Source organism: Miscanthus floridulus, chromosome 8 (genome assembly GCF_019320115.1).
Source record: "Miscanthus floridulus cultivar M001 chromosome 8, ASM1932011v1, whole genome shotgun sequence".
Lineage (NCBI taxonomy): Eukaryota > Viridiplantae > Streptophyta > Magnoliopsida > Poales > Poaceae > Miscanthus > Miscanthus floridulus.
In genome coordinates, this window is record NC_089587.1 from 21,164,810 (window position 1) to 21,185,541 (window position 20,732).

At 55.7% G+C, this 20,732-nt stretch overlaps 2 protein-coding genes across 2 annotated transcripts; both read left to right on the forward strand.

The window, feature by feature from the left end:
* Positions 1-11,596: 11,596 nt before the first annotated feature.
* On the forward strand, positions 11,597-12,938 carry LOC136468673 (uncharacterized). The gene is made up of 3 exons (XM_066467161.1): positions 11,597-11,841; positions 11,921-12,797; positions 12,879-12,938. The coding sequence occupies exons 1-3, from the start codon at positions 11,597-11,599 to the stop codon at positions 12,936-12,938; spliced, it is 1,182 nt and encodes a 393-aa protein (XP_066323258.1).
* Positions 12,939-13,001: 63 nt separating this feature from the next.
* LOC136468674 (uncharacterized) lies at positions 13,002-14,401 on the forward strand. Its single transcript, XM_066467163.1, has 4 exons — positions 13,002-13,233; positions 13,375-13,491; positions 13,570-13,703; positions 14,342-14,401. Exons 1-4 carry the CDS (start codon positions 13,002-13,004, stop codon positions 14,399-14,401), a joined length of 543 nt encoding a protein of 180 aa, XP_066323260.1.
* The last annotated feature ends 6,331 nt before the right edge of the window (positions 14,402-20,732 follow it).

Sequence of the window (20,732 nt, forward strand, 5' to 3'; positions counted from 1 at the left end):
TTCGGTCCTACATGTCCCCTCAAGTATTTATGTCTCAACTGAACTCCGAGGCTAAGGGGTGTTTGAGACTGCTCCACAAACTCTGCTCCACAGTGGAGCAGCTCCACAAAAAACTGAAGTTTGTGGAGTGCCTCTTTAGGTGCTCTCACAACTCTACCCTTTTCTTTTCTCTCGAATAGAGTGCGTGGAGTTAAAAGCGTTTGGCTAAAAACTATGGAGTGGAGCTAAAAAACGTGGAGCGGAGCAGTCCCAAATACCCCCAAAATCAAGGTAGCCTTCAATTTCTTATTGGTGAGCTCTATTCCCATAACTAAACCATTGCCGGAGTCCCTCACAAGCTATTCAGTTCCATGGCCCTCTAGTAAATTTAAATTTTGGATCATCTTGCAACTTCTCTTGTAAATTCATAGTTACTCCCCATCCCCACAAATATCGCCAATTGCACATCTGTGTTGAAGCCACTACTACCTCAAGTACAAGTAGCCACTAATATGCTCCATTATTGCATAAATATCCGACGCCTCAAGCCTTTCCAAACAAACAGTGGACCATCAGATCCATTAACATCAAGGGACAATTGTCAGGTAGACATCTAAAGTGATGGTCGTTTACTGGCGGACACCCTGTTTTGAGCAATTTGCTAGAAGACACTCTGGTTCGGTGAAATTAGGCCACAGGACACCGCGAACCGGTTGCAGCCGGTTGATGAGAGAGAAAATTTCGTTTTGGACATCTGGTGTCCTCCCCAATGCGACTCGACGACTCCTCTCCCGCTCCCCTCCCCTCTCTGCGACTCTGCCCCACAGCGTCGCGCACCCCTCCATCTCTCCTAAGGCAGCGGTGGGCGTAGGGCGACAGCGCCCTCGCTGGTGGCGCACCGGCACGAGCCCAGACCCCGACGACCCTCCTCCCTCACCCCCAACCCGCCCTAGATCCGCAGCTACTTGTGCCCATCTTGAAGGTCCCCGCCGCCACCCGCACCAACCCAACACCCACGACTACGGCCACTGCTGCACCCACGACGTCAATGTCCACCTCCCTCTGCCTCGGCATTGGCCCTACATCTCTCGACGGGCGGCCGGCAGAGCTGGAGCAGCCTCCAGCCCGGCACCGGTGGGGTACGTGTTGCGAGCTGCCGGTGGGGTACGTGCAGCTTCCTGTGGGCATCGCATGCCAGCTCCTGCTCAGCGGGCGCCAGCTCCCTTCCTCCTTAAGCACGTCCACGACGACGCCATCAGTGGGACCAGCGCTGCGCTGCGGCGGAGACATAGTCGGGCAGCGCCGCCACTGCGGAGACGACCACAGCCGTGAAGGGCTTCGACAGTGCGGGCGCGGTGCTCGCCAGCTAATCCAGTGACCAGGGCTCCGGTGGCGCGGGAGGTCACAGAGCCCAAGCGGAGCCAGGAGACAAGCGTGTCTTCCGCGGTGGAAAAGGAGGAGGCGGTGGATGATGATGGGGCCGGCGTGGGCGCGGAGGCGAGGAGGCATGCGTTGGAGGCGAGGAGGATGGGGATGGTGATGTAGACTAGGCCTGATCTTCCGAAAGGTATGAAAGCATCGATTGGTGGAGACTCGACGTTCATGATCTAGGCTTCGAACCAAGACCGATTCAGGCCTCCACAACCGTTACACCACTGCTCCGTTGGTTATCAACCACGTGAACATGATTGACCTCACCGAGAAGGCTTTCCTGCAAGCGAATCGAGAACACAAGCAAAAATGAGATAAACGCAATCTGAAATTGTAAATAAATATGAGGCTTATGATAATGAGAAAGAGTTCAAGTCTTTATTCGAAAGGACTAATCACCACAGACGAACAAGATCAAGAACTAGGGCCCTGGTTCACAGCAAGCGGCCTTGGCGGCGACAGTTGCAGCAAAACGATATCTGTTTCACGAGGAAATCAAGAACTAAACAAAACCCCCAAACCCTAAGGAGAGCGACGGCTGCTATTTATAGAGTCTTGGGCGTCACCCCCTGGACGCGCCCCCTAATGGGCCCAAACACGATATACGGTCCAACAGACCAAAAGACGGTGTCGCAGCACCCTGACAGATTCTGGACGCTGACTTGTTTCGACGATTCCCGTTGATTCCGAAGGTCTTTTGATGTGAAACCACTTTGATTGGCTTCCTTATCAAATTAGCTTTCCAACCATATATGGATCGTCGAAAACGGAGTCCGGATATGTCTTGGGTGGCCAATTTAAGGCAGACTGGTCTTGGAGGCCGAGACAGACTCGAATTTGAGTTGCTTTGGGCCTCCACCTCGGGGACTCAAACCGAATTAGCCTCGGGCCTCCTTCTTGACTTGGACACCCTTGCTGCCCTCCTACCCCTCCATACCATGTGCCAAACATGGTCATGTGCATGGGTGTCATGTCCTCATCAGACGGTGTGGGCGCGGAGGCGAGGAGAGCAGCGAGACATTGTGGAGGTGGCCGAGCCTAGGTAGGCACGTCCCCTGCGGTGGACAGGAAACAGAAAAAAGAGAAAGGGAGAGAGGAAGAAGAAAGCGGCAGGGGCAAGAATGTTATTTCACCGCTATTCTCTCTCCTCAACCGGTTGCAACCGGTCCGCGGTGTCCTGCGGCCTAATTTCACCGAACCAGAGTGTCTTCTGGTAAACTGGTCAAAATGAGATGTCCATCAGCAAACGACCATCACTTTGGATATCCGCTAGACAATTGTCCCTAACATCAATGACCTGCTGATCTCAAGCCTTATTGTCTCCTTATTTTTGTTACCATGACAAAATTTAATCTATAACACCGATTAATTCTACACTATTATCTTTTTCCATAAGTGTTTCATTTGTATTGAATTATTTATTTGTTTATTTATTTACTATAGCTTTGATAAATCTTGACCTTTATAACCTAAATATATAGGATAACTGTGAAGGTTTTAGCCGTTGAGAGTAAAGAGATGATACTTTTTTAACTTCACTTATAATAATACATTAACCTTTTTATTAGGTGTTTTCTATACACTTAAATATACACTATACTTAGATACGTACTAAAACCAATGTACATAGAAAAATTAAAAAACATTATAATTTAGAACGGACGAAATATATGTTATATTTAGATACACGATAAAAAAACTAGAAATTTTATAATTTAGATCGGAGGGAGTACTGGACATCTTTTGCGAGACCGAGTACTGGACATCTTTGGCTTCTTCTAAACACGCTCGAACCATGCTGACTCCAACTTGATTGTTTGAAAAGGAACACTACAAATTGATGCAACAGTTTGACAGTGTAATGCAGCATCAGTCTTTTTTTTTTGATAAGTAGCATCAGTCATTTTTTTTTGATAAGTAGCATCAGTCATTTGGCCCAACTCTATGGGCCAGCCTTTGAGAGAACCGAAGCAAGAAGGCTGTAACACCACAGCCCATTAATAGCATGCAGTAGTTGTCAAGTTGGCGCATGTAGCCTAAGTGGCACATGTAGAGTTGTTGTTGGTAAGTTTAGTACCACCTTGAAAGTTTAGGAGGGTGATGGCCAGCTTATATGTCCTATCGTTCCAAACGTAGCAACTCCGGGTTAATCCTTTTACACGAAGCGGACACGGAAATGTAAACGAGGCGCTACGCGTATGCAAGCCCGTTCCACGTACGGAGCTTGGCCATATAAGCAGTTTTTGGATGCGTATGCAGGTCCGTTCCATGTGCGGAGCTGAACCATATAAGCAGTTTTTGGACGCGGGGGTTAACCAGGTGTCGTTCCAACATAGGCCCCGTTCGCTTGGAGGATTTCTGGAGGAATCTGAAGGAATTTATGAGAGAAAAACACTGTTTCGGATAAAAAAAGAAACGGATCAAGCCAGGTTTAAGGGCATGTGAACGAGGCCATATTGGTGAGTTTTAGTACCACCTTGGAAGTTTAGGAGGATTAACCCTTTTACACGAAACGAGGTGCTACGCGTATGCAGGTCCGTTCCATGTGCGGAGCTGAACCATGTAAGCAGTTTTTGGACGCGGGGTTAACCAGGTGTCGTTCCAACATATTGGTGGGTTTTAGTACCACATTGAAAGTTTAGGAGGGTGCGGGCCAGCGCCTATCCTCAAGTTGTTGGTGGGTTTAGTACCGCCTTGAAAGTTTAGGAGGATTAACCCTTTCATACGAAGCGAGGTGCTACACGTATACAGACCCATTCTATGTGCGGAGCTGAACCATATAAGCAATTTTTAGACGCGGGACCTTACAAAGGCTTCGGAATGCCCAACAACGAAATTCTACCAAAGGATGCCAAAAGTAAAAGAAAAACTGAAATTCTAAAATAAGCCTTCCAGAAAAATAACTGACACGAAACGTTCTTGAAGGCTGCCGGCCTGCCGCCTGCCGCCGTCTAACCACATCGGAGGGTGCCCCTCTTTCTCTCGCCACCTGGGAGACAACGCTGCTAGATGTCCCCACTAGTTCTCCGTGCAGTGCAAGCTACCAGACGGCCCTTCCGGCGACACCACGATGCCAGCTCCGTTCGTGCAGTGCAAGCTACCAGACGGCCCTTCCGGCGACACCACGATGCCAGCTCCGTTCGTGCAGTGCAAGCTACCAGACGGCCCTTCCGGCGACACCACGATGCCAGCTCCGTTCGTGCAGTGCAAGCTACCAGGGCCTCCCTTCTAAAACGTCAAATTTTTTAAGATTCTCTGTCACATCGAATCTTTAGACGCATGCATGAAGCATTAAATATAAATAAAAAATAAAACTAATTACACAGTTTAGACGAAATCTACGAGACGAATCTTTTAAGCCTAGTTAGACTATGATTGGACACTAATTGCCAAATAACAACGAAAACGCCACAGTAGCGTTTTGCCAAATTTTTTGGCAACCAAACTGGCCCCCGGTACTCATCTTGCCACCGACACTACAGCAGACGCGTGCTTTGCCGAGTACAATTACACTCGGCAAAGTCTTTGCCGAGTGCTACACTCGGCAAAGAATTGTCGGCATATCCGTTCACGGCAAAGGCTTCTTTGCCGAGTGCCGCATATCGTGCACTCGGCAAAGGATTTTTCAAGTGCCACGACGGCACTCGGCAAAAAAATGTGTTTTTTATTTTTTTTATAAAATGCTTTGCCGAGTGCCTGCATCTGGCACTCGGCAAAGCTTGTTTTCTTTTTTTTGGATTTTCTTTGCCGAGTGCCTTGACCATGGCACTCGGCAAAGCTAGGAAGCTCAGTGTCCTAGATTCCCAGCTTTACCAAGTGTCATGGTCATGACACTCGACAAAGAAGTAAAAAAATTCATTTTTTTTGTTTTTAGTGTTCCATGGTTGCAAACAAGATATACATCATATATATATAACACAATTATATATCACACAAATATATACAAATGTATATCATAATCCACCACAAACACAAACATAGCATACAAGTATCACAATCTCGACTTCCAAGTCCAAAGTCCAAACACACAAGCATAGTTCACAAAGTTCACAAGTGCATTATATCACAACGGCTGTCATTTGAAGCTCACGGCGACGGTCTAGGTTGGGATGGCCCAAAGTGCGATCCCGGCGACCCTCCGAGGTGGTTCGACGCCGCCCCCGATTGATGTTGCACAAAATAAAAGAGATTGCACGTGAGCGACAAGAGAATAGATAAATATGCAAGATAAATATCCGCCACTACCACCACCACCACCACATCACCAACACTTCACCACCAACACTTCACCACCACCACACCACCATCACCACATCACCATCATGACCACCACCACCACCACACCACCACCACCACCACCACCATGAGCACCACAACACTGTGACCACCACCACCAACACCACACCACCACCACCACCATGACCACCACACCACCATGACCACCACACCACCACCACCACCACCACTAGGTTTCTCTAGGTTTCATTAGGTTTCTCTAAGTTTCAGCATAGAAAGTAAAACTTCATACTTATACTTACCGGGGTAGAATCAGGATGTTGTGGAGGTGGATCTGGAGCAAGCAGTGTCTGTGGGATCGCCCAACCTTGTTGCTGGCCAATTTGCTGCATGAACTTGATCATCTCGGCCATTTGCCGCTGATCTTGCTCCCGCTGGGCCTCCAAAGCCTATAGCCTTTGCCGCTCGACCTCCCGCTCGGCCTGCAGTTCCTGCACCTGGGCCTACAACATTTGACCCCAATGTTTCAATAATGCATAGGTAAGGTATGTAAAAGTCAAAGAACAACGAATGAAACAGGAATGCTTACCTGGGGTGCCGACACCGCGGTCCGCCGTTGGCGTATGGGCACGCTTGAGCTCGTGCTCGATGCTCGGAGCTGATGGAGAGGAGGAGTAGAGGCCGTGTCGAGGACACCGTCGCCAATCCAGAACCGCCCATGCTTCTTGCCTTGCCCCACCCTCATCACGAGCTGAGGATCAAGGCGCTCCTCGGTTCTTGGATCGTAGCTCGGCCCATGGACTGACCTTGCCGCCTCCGTGTACGAAGAGAGGCGGGTGTGGACGTTGGAGTTGGTGTATGCCTGAACCGGGGCATCTGGGTCATACTCGATGTCGGCCGTCGCCTTGCCCATGTGAGCCAGAGCATATGCCTTGAGTTGACCAACTGGCTGGCCACCGTGTGCATCTGACTACGAGAAAGACAACAACATGTGGTTAGAAATGATGCAGAATTGAGCACGGCTAGATTAGAGCAATGGCGGATACTTACATATGCCTTTGTATATTTGCTGAGGCTACGGCTGCCCTGATGGTGAGGTACACCTACCATCTGCAAACGCCTATCGTGGGCCTCCTCGTGCTTCTTCTGCCATTCTCCGTCCAACCAGGTGTCCACAATATATTTCCAGCAATCGGGGTGGGTGGCTGTCGGCGTTTCAGACCGGGGGGTCCTCAACCAATGAGTGAATTTGTGCTGCGTGCCCCTAATCCCTGATGGTGATGCAAAGAGACATAAGGTTTATATTGGTTCAGGCAGTCGACGCCCTACGTCTAGTCTGAGAGATCGATCTCGTATTCCTTGCATCGGAGTGCTCGTAGTAGGGGGTTACAAGCTAGGTGAGAGAGGGAGCTAGCCCCAGGTCTCAGCGGGGGTGGTGCGGGCTGCTTGAGGCGTTGTTCTCAAGCAGCGTAGAAGTGTGTAGTTCTATTGGTGAGTTCCTCTTTCTGCTCGTTGTTCTCTTGTCCCTAGAAATGGCCCCGGTCCCTCCCTTTTATACTCTAAGGGAGAACCAGGAACGTACATATGTTGCTACATAGCGTTCTATAAATGGGGATGGCGTGTCCAAGCCCTACAGCCGGCCACTGTTGTGGTATGGTCGAGGAGTGGCCCCGTCCTTGTCGTGCAAAAGTGACGCACCGGTCATACTTGATCTTGTGCGTCGTGGGGCTCCAGTACAGCTTGAGGCAGGACATGGCGGGTGACGTGCTGGTCATCGTGCGATGATGTCATAGGGAGCTGAGGCTCTGTAGATGCCGAGGCCGAGCCATCGTGGGGGGCTCGGCGGACATGGATCCTCAGGCTGCCGAGCCCTTGAAGCAAACTACCGAGGCTTTGGAGGGAATTATTGGTCCTGGGTACTGATTCTGAGGCCACAGTATCCCAGACGTGGCTCCCCACGCCGCGTTGTTCTCAGAGCAGGAGTTGGTAGCACAGTGAGGCATGGGCGTCAACCATGTGCATAGCGGTGGGCACAGTGGCGGGTAACCCCTGCCCAGTCCTACCTCCTGTCTCGTCGGCCATTCCGCTGTACTGTGCCGAGCATGCGGCCGATGTCAGTGGCAGCAGTTGGCTGAGTTAATGCGACGCGACATTTTGTCAGAGGGACAGGTGAAGGAAGAGGCAGCGGAGTGTTGCCGAGCCCGCCTCGCATGAGGCGAAGGGTCGGCGACCCGGCTGAGGCCTGCGACGAGAGGGGGTCGGCCGAGGCCTTCGGTGGGGGATCGCCCGAGGCCAACGATGAGGGGGCCTCGGGCGAGTCGGAGAATCGGCCGAGGCCAGCAGTTGTTAGCTGGTTTCGATTTTTACGAAGTCTAAGCAGTCGTTTTTTGGTTCTTGCTTAGGGTACCCCTTCTCATGGTATCCGACAGTAGCCCCCGAGCCTTGGGGGGAGTGGAGGCACTCCCCCTGAGGTTCTGACGAGAATTGGCTCTTGATAGTTCCTGTCGGGATGGTGTTTCGTACTCAAGGTTTCGGTGGGTACGTGCGAGCGCACCCGCCGAGTGTAGTCCTCGAGGCCCTGGAGGAGTGATTTCACTTCTTCAGGGGCTTTTTTCTCTTTCGAGTGAGGGGTTTTCATTGTGTTTGCCGAGCCCATGGGTGCGAGTTCGGATCGCTGGGCCTCGACGATGCTATGGGAAGAGCCCCTTAGCCTCTGCCTGGAGCAAGAGGGCCGTCAGGGGTTCCTCTGGCTTTTTGTACGACCCTCACGCTTCCTTTTCGCTTAGAAGGAGGGGTGAAAGATGCTATGCTACCCTCAGTGGGCGCGAGCGATGACATCTCTGGTGAGCTGTTATCGGGTAAGTCCGAGTGGAGGCCCGTACCCCGTTCACTGGGGGTAGGCTAGCGGTCCAGGGATGCTCTCCATGAGTACCAGGGGGTTTCTCTAGTGGGTGCCGAGGCCGTTCGCTGGGCCTCGGTGGCTCGGTGCCTCCCTACGGTGGGATCCCATTCGGAGACCTCTCTGCCGGTCTCGAACACGACTCAGGGCGTCCTAAGCATTTCGCTTGCTTGGACCTCGGCCTCGTACAGGCTCACCCATTGTCGTCCCTGACTCTGTTGCCCTGGGGCAGCTGTCGAAACCCCTGGGGGCCCAGCCTTCGAACCCCTGAACCATAACGGGCTTGGGTCGCTTGTCTTTATCTTGGGTGCAGGAAGAGCCCCCGAGCCTCCGCACGGAGCGAGAGGGCGGTCAGGGGTCCTCCTGACTTTTTTGTCCATCCCCCGCACGTCCTTTTCGCTCGGACAGGGGGTTGTTTGCTGAGCCCACTCGTGTGCTAGCCTGAGCCGCTGGGTCTCGGCAAAGTTGCAGGAGGAGCCCCCGAGTCTCTCGCACGGAGCGAGAGAGCGGTCAGAGGTCCCCCTGGCTTTTGGTTCGCCCCTCGCGCGTGAGGGTCTGTCTGCCGAGCCCCCCTCGAGTGCGAGCCTAGGTCGCGGGGTCTCGGTGTTTTTGCAGAAGGAGCTCCCTAGCCTCTGCACGGAGCAAGAGGGCTGTCAGGAGTTCTTCTGGCTTTTTGAACGACCCTCGCGCTTCCTTTTTGCTCGGAAGGAGGGTTTGTTTTGCCGAGCCCCCTCGTGTACGAGCCTAAGTCACTAGGCCTCGGCAATGTTTTGCAGGAAGAGTCCCTTAGCCTCTACGTGGAGCAAGAGGGCCGTCAGGGGTTCTCCTGACTTTTTGTTTGACCCTTGCGCTTCCTTTTCGCTCGGAAGGAGGGGTGGAATGTGCCACGCTACCCTCGGTGGGCGCGAGCGATGGCATTTCCGGTGAGCTGTTATCGGGTAAGTCCGAGTGGAGGCCCGTACCCCGTTCACTGGGGGTCGGCTAGCGGTCCGGAGACGCGCTCTAAGAGTACCGGAGGGTTTCTCTAGTGGGTGACGAGGCCGTTCGCTGGGCCTCGGTGGCTCGGTGCCTCCCTATGGTGGGATCCCATTCGGAGACCTCCCTGCCGGTCTCGGACACGACACAGGGCATCCCAAGCGTTTCGCTTGCTTGGGCCTCGGCCTCGTACAGGCTCGCCCGTAGTCGCCCCTGACTCTGTTGCCCTGGGGCGGCTGTCGAAACCCCTAAGGGCCCAGCCTTCGAACCCCTGGACCGTAGTGGGCTTGGTGCCCAGTTCCTTTGCCTGAAAGGAATTGGGTGGGGGTTATTTCTCTCCCTACGGCTAACAATGGCAGGCGCGTCTTTTGAGGCAGCTTTTTCAGGGAGGCAAAACGGCGCCTGCTGCTACTGCGGTTGGATGCGACGTGGTGTCAGCCGACGGGACGTAACCGTATGCGCGATTAATGAGGAGGGAGTGGGCGCGTGGGCGGTAAGACCGGATCTGGATAACCGCATCGGATTTTTGGGGGAAACTTCCCCGATTTCGTCGCCCACGATTTGCTCCCTTCCCTGCATAAATACGAAACGAGCCTCGCCCCTTCTCCCCTTACCTTGCCTATGTCTGCCTTTGCTGCCTTCTAGCTATTGCTAAAGAAAAACAGAGAGCACCGGGAAGATGGGAGAGAGAGGGGGGAGTGAGAGGCAGAAAGCGAGCCTTACCACCATAGTCGCGACCTCCACCGCGCGCATGGCCAACGTCGTGGTCCTCCCGGCGGACCCATGGGATCGGTCTGATGTGACCGTGGGAGTGCTGCAGTCGCTTGTCGACGACGGTCTCCTCCGCCCAATCACCGATCCTAGCAGGCCGGAGTGGATGGCTCCAGGAGGTGAACCAGAGCCGAGGCCTCGCGATGGCTACGTCGTGAGCTTCGTGTCCTTCCACGAGCGTGGTTTCGGCCTTCTGGTGGATCGGTTCATGCGGGCGCTTCCGCATTACTACGGCGTGGAGCTCCACAACTTCAACCCCAACTCCATTGCACAGGCGGCCACCTTCGTCGCCGTCTGCGAGGGGTACCTGGGAATCCCTCCCCATTGGGAGCTGTGGCTTCACCTATTTCGGGTGACGCATACCACCAGGCCGACGGGTATGACAGGCACGAGGAAGGCGACGAGGACCGGCGGCTGCACTCTCCAAGTGTGTCAGGACCAGCTGAACCTCTACATCCCAGCCCAAATCACGTCGTCCAATCGTCGCTGGTACTCTAGCTGGTTCTACCTCTGCAACGATGACGGCAGGCTTCCTCCTTATAGTGGGAGGGTAGTGGAGGTTCAGCCGGAGCACTGGCGGTATGGCATCCCGAGCGAGGAGCAACACAAGCTGTGGCCACTGCTGAAGGCGCTGGAGAGGCTGCGCGATCGTGGCCTTACGGCAGCAGTGGCGATGACGGCCTTCCATCACCGGAGGGTGCTGCCGCTGATGGCGCGGCGGCGACGTTTGTTCGAGATGACGCCGGACGAGCCGATTGATGGCATCCAGATGTCCGCCGCGCCCCTCTCCGACAAGGAGGTTCTACGCCGGGTGAACGAGGTAGTCGAGGGGCGGCAGAAGATCGGCGGCTTGTCCCCATTCCCGATGCGCCTGATGCCGAGGTACCTTTCCCTAGTGAGTCGTGTGCGGCTGCAGCCTCCAAGGCCTCCTTGTTCCTCTCCTTGGCCTAAGCCCTTATTCGTATTTGTCATTTTTTGCAAGGGATGAGGGACATATGAGCCTCCCCACTGCCCGTCCCCGAAGACGCACAGCGGCGGGCGGTGAACCGGGCGTACGCGGAGGCCCAGAAGAAGAAGATCGTTGAGCGTGACGCTCTAGAAAAGCATCGCCGGAAGCAGAAGCTCGAGGGTCTCCCAGTGGAGGCATCTCCGTCGACGTCGGTGGAGGGTTCGAGTGGCGACAATGGTGGTGAGGTGGGGCGGGGTCCCCTCGACCACCTCCCTGTTGTCAGGGAGATGGTTCTTGGGGCGTCGGCGGGTGGTCCGGCGTCCCAAGGAGGAGGAGGAGATGGCGACTCGGGGTAGATGAGCGCCCGCCCCACGGCCGAGGCCGATATGCCCAGGACAAGGGCGTTGGGAAAGTGCGCCGTCAGCCCACTAGGCTCGACGGTAGAGGTGGAGCAGGCGGCTGTGGGGCCGGCTCCACCGAGGGTTGAGCGAGCGCCGGAGTCCGGCGAAGGTCGGCCGGCCTCGGCGGATACGGGGGCCGCGCCACCGCCGCCGTTGCAGAGGAGGGACGCGGTGAAGAAGCGGTTGAGCATCCGCTCGAGGTGAGCATTTTGCTAGTGAAAATTTTTAACATCTCCTGCTTTTGTTTTGGTCGTGGGTCTGACCGTGTTTTGCCCTCAGCCGGAAGCGTCAGGTGGAAGTGCCTGCCTTGGCACCGCGCAAGGCGCTCATGGTGGGCACGGGTTCCATCGCCCTAGGGGCGGTGAAGGTACAGGAGTTGGTCGCCCAGGTAGGGGCTACCCAGGCGGCCGTGGGGCGAGAGGAGGAGGAGGAGCCTACACCCCGCGAGGCCGTAGCACCTGCAGCTGTCAAGGCCACTGTGGGTGCGGCTGAGACCCCCTCGGCCGTGGAGGCCACCGAGGGCGAGGTCGAGGTCGAGGCCCCCTCGGTTGTCGAGGCCACCGAGGGCGAAGTCGAGGTCGAGGCCCCCACGGTTGCCGAGGCCCTCTGGACCTCAGGGGCCGAGGTGGTGGAGATCACGGCGCCCGGGAACTTCGGGGCCGAAGTGGTGGAGATCGCAGCGCCCGGGAACTTCGGGGCCGAAGTGGTGGAGGCCGGAGTGAGCGCGGCGAGGGCGGCGGCCCTGGAGGTGAAGACAGAGGCGAGGCAAGCTTCAACCCTGCTGCCAATTCAGAGCGCACTTCCGGTACAGGGGAGCGCTCGGGAGGCGGAGGTCCGCCCGATCCCTGCCGACAATTCTTCCCAGGGGAAGGGGGTGGCCGATGCCGGGGTGGCCAGCGCCGTGGAACAGCCAGCTTTGGCTTCGGGCGAGGGAAGTGCGGCCCTCGTGCGAGTGCGGCCTGAGCCGTACGGGTGGGATCACCCGCACGTCTGGTGGCGGAGCCGGGATGACCCCGAGGGGGAGCCCATCTTTGCACTTGAGGACGTGGTCGAGGGGGGTCGCTGGGACACCCTCGAGCAGTACCGCAGCCTGGCGGAATGGTCGCTGCGGACAGCGCTGTCCGTCATGGCCAATGACCTGCCCGGGGTCTCGCAGGTACGTATCCCCCTTTTCTCGTGTGACGTCGTCTTTCTCCGAGTTTATTCGTAGTGCTCAACTTGTGTTCTGCCTATCCAGGAGCTCGAGGCCCGGTCCTTCGGGAAGTCGCTATTCCTTCGGCGGGAGAGGGACGTCTAGGATGAGCTCTGTCGGCAGAGGGAGCTGCTCACCCACGCCAACAAGCTTCTATCAGTGCAGAGCATGGAGGCGGAGGATCTCCGTCTTTGCTGTGACAACCGGGAGGCTGAGGCGGCCACGGCTCAGGGGCAGGTCGCCCCTTTGGCGGCACGGGTCAAGGAGCTGGAGGAGGAACTGACCCGTGTGGCCGACGAGCGAGACGCCTCCAACTCCCGGGCGGAAGAAGTGAGGGCCACCGTCATAGCCACCGCTGATCAGCTGGGTGTGGAGCAGCGGGCGCACGAGCTGACGAAAGGTGGGCAGAGGCTACCAAGGCGGCTGAGGCTTCCCAAGGCAAGGCCCTAAAATGGAGGGAAAAGGCCGAGGGTGAGTCCTGTTCCCTTTGTTTCGTTCGTTTTTTCATGCGTTCGACACCTGACTTCTTGTTGCAACGCAGAACTGGAGAAGGAGGCTTCCAGGGCAGCCGAGGCCTCTCGTGTCGAGGTCCAGCGCTGGAAGGAGAAGGCCGAGGCCTCTCAGGTCGAGGTTCGGCGCCAGGAGGAGAAGGCCAAGGGTGAGTCCCGCAGGCCTCGCACCCCTGTTTGGCTTGTTTTCTTTGACGCTTAATCCCATTCTACTTGTTTTGGCGCAGGGTTGGACGATGAGGTCTCGCGGTTGACCAAGGCCTCCGTCACGCTGCAGACAGTGCTTGATCGCGAGATCAAGGAGCACGACGTGTTGCAGAGCGCCGCTCGTGCCGTCTGCGAGGCCCTGGAGATGGAGGGGGTTCAATCGGGCAGCTCCCTTAGGAGCCGCCTGACTACGTTGATTGGCCAAGCGCGTCAGCGACTGCGAGAGGCGCTACACACAGGCGTCAAACACGCCCTAGCCGTCGTCTGCCAACGCGGGAGACCCTACGCCTTGACCTGGGCCAAGGGGGCCATGTAATAAGTTAGATTTATTACTGTATCATGACGTTTGTGGCCATCGAGGCCTTTGTGAGGTGCTTGTATATATACGTTTTTTCTAATCGTTTTATTGTATTTCCGAGCCTCTGTCCTCTGTCTCACCTCCGAACGTATCATTTGTAAAAACTCCCTTGGAGCCTAAGTTGTCCCTCGGGTAAAAGGTGGTGAGGGAGTTGCCATAGCCCGGAGGCGTAGGTCGTTCTCACAGCTCGGCTGGCCTTTTAGCCTTGAGACATACTTTTGGTCTTTAGGTTCTTTACAAATGGTCTGTTAGAGCACGCTAGAGAGAGTTTGGCGCAGGAATTTAACTGAAAATCGATTAAGAAATGGTGTCCGGGACTTAGGGGGGTTCCCCCCCCTTCTAGCCCCCGAGGGAGGCTCGACCCTGCGGAGGCATGGCCAAGTCTCCCTTGAAGCGTTATCGTAAAGCATTTTACCTTCTGTTTCGATTTCTAGACAAGTCCTTTGAAAAAACCCCCTCGGAGCCTGGGCTGCCTCTCGAGTGAAAGGTGGTGAGGGAGTTGCCGTAGCCCGGAGGCGTAGGCTTATCTCTCGGCTCGAACAGCCTTTTGCTCTTGAGGCGAACCTCTGGTCCTTAGGTTTTTTTGTAATCGACTTGTCCTAGTACGGGACAGGTTCCCCTTGATGGGGGTTTCTCGAAAAATTAGAACAACTAAAGACGCTTCTTTAATGTATTTCGAGAAACAAAATATACAATGCTTGGAAATTTAAGGGTAGAAACGATGTAGCTGTTCTATGTTCCAAGCGTTGGTGAGGACTTCGCCCTTCTCGTTGGCTAACTTGTAGGTCCTGGGCTTCAGCACTTGAGCGACGATGTACGGCCCTTCCCAGGGTGGGGTCAGCTTGTGGCGGCCCTTGTTGCTCTGCCTTAGTCTCAGCACCAGGTCGCCCACCTTTAGGTCTTGGCTTTGGACGCACCGGGCTTGGTAGCGTCATAGGGCTTGCTGGTACCTGGCCGAGTGTAGCAGCGCGACGTCTCGGGCTTCCTCCAGTTGGTCGAGGGCGTCTTCGCGGGCAGTGCGGTTGCTTTGCTCGTTGTACGCCTGTAGCCTCGGGGAACCATATTCTAAGTCAGTGGGGAGGATGGCCTCAGCTCCATAGACTAGGAAGAACGGTGTGAATCCTGTGGCTCGGCTCGGGGTGTTTCTTAGGCTCCAGATGACTGATGGGAGTTCGGCAAGCCATTTCTTGCCAAACTTCTTCAACCGGTTGAATATTCTTGGCTTAAGGCCTTGTAGGATCATGCCATTGGCACGCTCTACTTGGCCATTCATCCTAGGGTGTCCTACGGCCGACCAGGCCACCCGGATGTGGTGGTCGTCGCAGAACGTCAGGAACTTGCGACATGTTCGTACGTGGGCTTGACGGTGATGATGCCATTGGGGCCTGGCATCTTGAGCTTGAGGTAGGTGTAGTTGGGGACCGCCATGAACTTGGCGTAGCACGGGCGCCCCAAGATGGCGTGGTAAGCCCCCTTGAATCCAACCACCTCGAAGGTGAGGACCTCCTTGCGGTCGTTGGAGGGAGTGCCAAAGCAGACGGGTAAGTCGATGCACCCGAGGGGTCGTGTGTGCTTTCCTGGCACGACGCCGTGGAAGGGCGCGGAACCGCCTCGGAGCCGTGACTGGTCGAGCTCCAAGAGCTCCAGAGTGTTGACGTAGAGGATGTTGAGGTCGCTGCCTCTGTCCATGAGCACTTTGGTAAGCCGGGTGTTGCCGACGATCGGGTCGATGACAAGCGGGTACTGCCCGGGGTTTGGAACATAATCGGGGTGGTCATCCCGATCAAAGGTGATTGCCTCCCGAGACCAATCGAGGTACCGGGGGGTGGCCACCTTGACCGAGAAGACCTCCCGGCGTTCCCTCTTTCGCTGGCGCGCCGTGAGGTATGCCGAGGGTCCGCCAAAGATCATGAAGGCATTGCGTACCTCGGGGAACCCATCATCTTTATCGTCGTCCCTCTCGTCGACGCCCCTTTTCCTGGCGTCATTGTCATCGGGGAGCCCAAGCCTAGCATAGTAACGCCGGAGTATGGTGCACTCCTCGAGGGCATGCTTCACCGGACCTTGATGATAAGGACAGGGCTTCTTAAGCATGTCGTCAAATAGCCCGGGGCCCCGGGGGCCTCAGGGATTCCTGCGATCTACTGTGGCAACATGGCCGGCCTCGAGGACCTCCTGCTTCCCTAGGCGACCCTTCTTCTTTCTCTTGGGGACGCGGGTGGGTGAGGCCTCGGGGGCCTCGTCCTTCTGCTCCCCCTTGGCGTCGTTGTTGGGGAAGATGGCCCCAACCGCCTCTTCGCCCGAGGCGAAGTTGGTGGCGATGTCGAGGAGTGCGACCGCTGTGGTTGGTACGTTCCGGCCCAATTCTTGGACCAGGTCTCGGCAGGAGGTGCCAGAGAGGAATGCTTGGACGATTTCTGAGTCACCGACGCGGGGCAACTCGGTGCATTTCTTGGAGAAGCGCCGGATGAAATCTCGAAGAGATTCGTCCGGCTTCTGGCGGCAACCTTTGAGGTCCTAGGAGTTCCCGGGGCGCACGTAGGTGCCCTAGAAATTCCCGACGAAGACCCTCACCAAGTCGTGCTAGTCGTGGATCTGTGCGGGGGGAAGGTGTTCGAGCCAGGCTCGCGCTGAGTCTGACAAGAACAAAGGGAGGTTGCGGATGATGAGCAGGTCATCGTCCGCACCACCTAGCTGACAAGCCAGGCGATAATCGGCTAGCCATAGCTCGGGGTTCGTCTCACCACTATACTTTGTGAGGTTGGCAGGTTGCCAGAACTAGGCTAGGAAGTGAGCGTTGCGGATGGCTCTACTAAAGACCCGAGGGCCAGGTGGCTCGGGAGAAGGACTACGGTCCTCTTCGCTGTCGTAGCGACCGCCTCGGTGTGGGTGGTAGCCCCGGGTGGCTCCATCGTCGTGGCGTCGTCGCCTGCCAACTACTTCGTGGTCGCCTTGTGCCTCGCATTGGTCTCTAGGTCGATCGCGCACCGAGGGGGCCCTATTGGCCGTCGGCGCACGAGCAGGCTCAGGACGGACCGAGGCATCCTGGCCCTGGCGAGGTTGTGCCGTGGGTTGCTCCGAAGTGCCTCCACGCCGACGGGAGGCGGAACTTTCGGCCTGCTGCACCGCAGCGGTCTCGAGGAGGTCGCAGAGCTCTCCGCGGACCCGTCGCCCCTCGGTGGTGGAGGGCTTGGGCATTGCTCGGACCAGCATCGCAGCCGCTGTGACATTCTGGCTAGCGCGATTAAAGATTGCGGGTGGCTCACCCCCCTCGTTGTCGTTGATGCGGTGATGGACGTCGCGGGCCCTCCGTCGGGCTCCTCCGCCCTCACCGCGCCCTTGCTGCTCCTGCTCGAGAGTGTCCCAAAGCTGTTGCAGAAGAAGTTGGTCTTGTTCGACCTTGGCTTGAAGCTCGCGGAGCTGCTCCAGGTCTGGGCGTCGATGCTCCCCGCGGGTGGGATTCTCGTTCCGTGCTGCCGGGGCTTCGAGACATGGAGGTGTGGCATCGCCCGCCCTTGCCCGAGGCGGGGAATGGTTGCCTGTCCTCTCGTCCTCTTCGCCCGCCCCTGGCATCCTGAGCCCGACGTGGAAGCACTCACGAGACGGATCGTAAGTCCCTTCGTCGTCGGAGTCGGAGTAGCCGAAGCAGTAGTCGCTTGCAGTCATGAAGCGGCGCATGGCTTTGGGGTCACAAAGACTGGAGAAGTCTGCTCCGGCCCATGCCTCATCTTCTTCCGAGGAGTCGGCGTGGGCGTGCACCGATGTTGCATGGGAGAAGTCGAGGGCAAAACGTTGGTGGAGTCCTGAGGGCTCTGCGTGCTTGGAAGCGTAGGCGGAAGTGAAGGCGACGGCGACGTTTATCAACCCGAAGGGGTACGGGGATGGTGCCATTGCCGGGCGCCGCTCCGCCGGGGCTGGCCCCTTAGAAGGTGGCGGGACAGAGCTCGATGACGAGGCATTGCCGTGCGTCGCCGGAATCTTTTCCTTGCCCAAGCACAGGTTAGATAAGTCCCCGACCAGGGGCTCTATACCAACAGCTGGGCAAGGGATGCCGGCGGAGCGCGGCGCGTTGCCCCGAGCTTGCGTGGTGTCGGGGCGGTCCCGCTCGCGTCGCGCCTGGCGAGTGCTACGGGAGCCGCGGCCCGGACGCTGCCTGCGCCTGGGCTGTGGGTCTATGGTAACGTTGTCGAGCAGTGGAGCTCGGGGTGTGAGGAGTACCATATCGTATCCACATCCTAGAGACATGAACTCTAGGCTCCCGAACCATACCACCGTGCCGAGACGCAACGGTCGTACGGGGTCTGCCATCCGGAACTTGCTGGGACGATGAAGCTAACACGCAGCGTGCCCCTACCTGGCGCGCCAACTATCGGCGTTTTGGACCGGGGGGTCCTCAACCAACGAGTGAATTTGTGCTGCGTGCCCCTAATCCCCGATGGTGATGCAAAGAGACACAAGGTTTATACTGATTCAGGCAGTCGACGCCCTACGTCCAGTCTGAGAGATCGATCTCGTATTCCTTGCACCGGAGTGCTCGTAGTAGGGGGTTAGAAGCTAGGTGAGAGAGGGAGCTAGCCCCAGGTCTCGGCAGGGGTGGTGCGGGCTGCTTGAGGCGTTGTTCTCAAGCAGCGTAGAAGTGTGTAGTTCTATTGGTGAGTTCCTCTTTCTGTTCGTTGTTCTCTTGTCCCTAGAAATGGCCCCGGTCCCTCCCTTTTATACTCTAAGGGAGAACCAGGAACGTACATATGTTGCTACATAGCGTTCTATAAATGAGGATGGCATGTCCGAGCCCTGCAGCCGGCCACTGTTGTGGTATGGTCGATGGAGTGGCCCCGTCCTTGTCGTGCAGAAGTGACGCGCCGGTCATACTTGATCTTGTGCGTCGTGGGGCTCCAGTACAGCTTGAGGCAGGACATGGCGGGTGACGTGCTGGTCATCATACGATGACATCGTAGGGAGCCGAGGCTCTGCAGATGCCGAGGCCGAGCCATCGTGGGGGGCTCGACGGACATGGATCCTCAGGCTGTCGAGCCCCTGAAGCAAACTGCCGAGGCTTTGGAGGGAATTATTGGTCCTGGGTACTGATTCTGAGGCCACAGTATCCCGGACGTGGCTCCCCACACCGCGTTATTCTCGGAGCAGGAGTTGGCAGCACAGTGAGGTATGGGCGTCAACCATGTGCATAGCAGTGGGCATAGTGGCGGGTAACCCCTGCCCAGTCCTACCTCCTGTCCCGTCGGCCATTCCGCTGTACTGTGCCGAGCATGCGGCCGATGTCAGTGGCAGCAGTTGGCTGAGTTAATGCGACGCGACGTTTTATCAGAGGGACAGGTGAAGGAAGAGGCAGCGGAGTGTTGCCGAGCCCGCCTCGCGTGAGGCGGAGGGTCGGCGACCCAGCCGAGGCCTACGACGAGAGGGGGTCGGCCGAGGCCTTCGGTGGGGGATCGTCCGAGGCCAGTGATGAGGGGGCCTCGGGCGAGTCGGAGAATCGGCCGAGGCCAGCGGTTGTTAGCTGGTTTCGATTTTTATGAAGTCTAAGCAGTCATTTTTTGGTTCTTGCTTAGGGTACCCTTTCTCACGGTATCCGACAGTGGCGCACCAGCTTGGAATCGCCTACAGGACATCAAGTAGACGACATATCAGAAGATCAAATTAGGCATACTTAATCTCAAAAGAAATGAATATTCATGTTTTGTATTTACCTGTATGTACTGCTCCCTTGTCAGCGTCATCCGTCTTGCCTCCTCTTTGTTGACACGCCTGAGTAGAAACTTGGCGTTGTAGTCTATGTGGGCCTGGATGCGGGACTCGTAGTGTAAGTCCGTGACACGCCTTTTACAGGAAGCGTAAGCCACCTGATACGCACTTTCCTCCTGTCATTCCTGGATTCTGAAGATGTCCTGCATAAAGACACGAGATATCATTTATTTTATTTCAAGAATGTTCAATGAATACGAGGGATTGAGGAATGTAGTGCAAGAAAGACTTACCCACAACTCCCTAATCACCCGATCTGCCTTGTTTGTAGAGCGGATGCCATTATGATCTGGAGCATCCTGCACAAGGGCATCCTGCACGATCACATATGGAGATGTCTGGATTTTAGGCATCGTACGTCACAACTTGCTCGAAAACTTCTAAATTTTTTACCACAACCTCTACATGCGACGACACGACACCTCGACAAGTTTCGTGATTTTCGGACTTCGTTTGCATTTTATATAATTAAAAAACACTTTTTTAACAAGTTGGTGGTCATGTTTCGTGAAACAGATGTTCGAAATTTCACGAATGTCCCTGCACACGGCCTCAAAATATACTCAAAAACATGAATACCATTTTTTAAATCGCTAAATTCTAATATTTCATGCACCTGCAGTTCAAATTTACTTTTTTGAGAAAAATTCAAGTAAACATAAAAAATTAAAAAAATATACCAAAAAGTCATAGAAAAGTTCCAAATAGGAACATGTGCTTCTAGGTACTGTATAAATGCCACAGAAAAAATTTGAAAACAAAAATTAAAAAAAAATACTTTGCCGAATGTCGCAATTGGCACTCGGCGAAGGAACCTTTTTGCCGAGTGCCAGGCTTGCAGTACTCGGCAAAGACAACACGTTTGCCGAGTGCTAACGGCCAGCACTCGGCAAAGGATGACGGAGGGGCCACCGGCGTCGCCTGAGGTATTTTGCCGAGGGTTGTTCTTTGCCGAGTGCCTGACACTCGGCAAATAGGACGTTTGCTGAGTGTCACTCTTTGCCGAGTGTTTGACACTCAGCAAAGACGGGCTTTGCCGAGTGCGGCACTCGGCAAACTGTCTCTTTG

Excerpts from the sequence above, each read along its gene's own strand:
- LOC136468674 (XM_066467163.1), top strand. The coding sequence starts at position 13,002 with ATGGAGGCGGAGGATCTCCGTCTTTGCTGTGACAACCGGGAGGCTGAG. Across the intron at positions 13,234-13,374 it reads GGCGCACGAGCTGACGAAAG|AACTGGAGAAGGAGGCTTCC; the intron begins GTGGGCAGAGGC and ends GTTGCAACGCAG. Across the intron at positions 13,492-13,569 it reads CCAGGAGGAGAAGGCCAAGG|GGTTGGACGATGAGGTCTCG; the intron begins GTGAGTCCCGCA and ends GTTTTGGCGCAG.
- LOC136468673 (XM_066467161.1), top strand. The coding sequence starts at position 11,597 with ATGAGCGCCCGCCCCACGGCCGAGGCCGATATGCCCAGGACAAGGGCG. Across the intron at positions 11,842-11,920 it reads CGGTTGAGCATCCGCTCGAG|CCGGAAGCGTCAGGTGGAAG; the intron begins GTGAGCATTTTG and ends TTTTGCCCTCAG. Across the intron at positions 12,798-12,878 it reads ACCTGCCCGGGGTCTCGCAG|GAGCTCGAGGCCCGGTCCTT; the intron begins GTACGTATCCCC and ends CTGCCTATCCAG.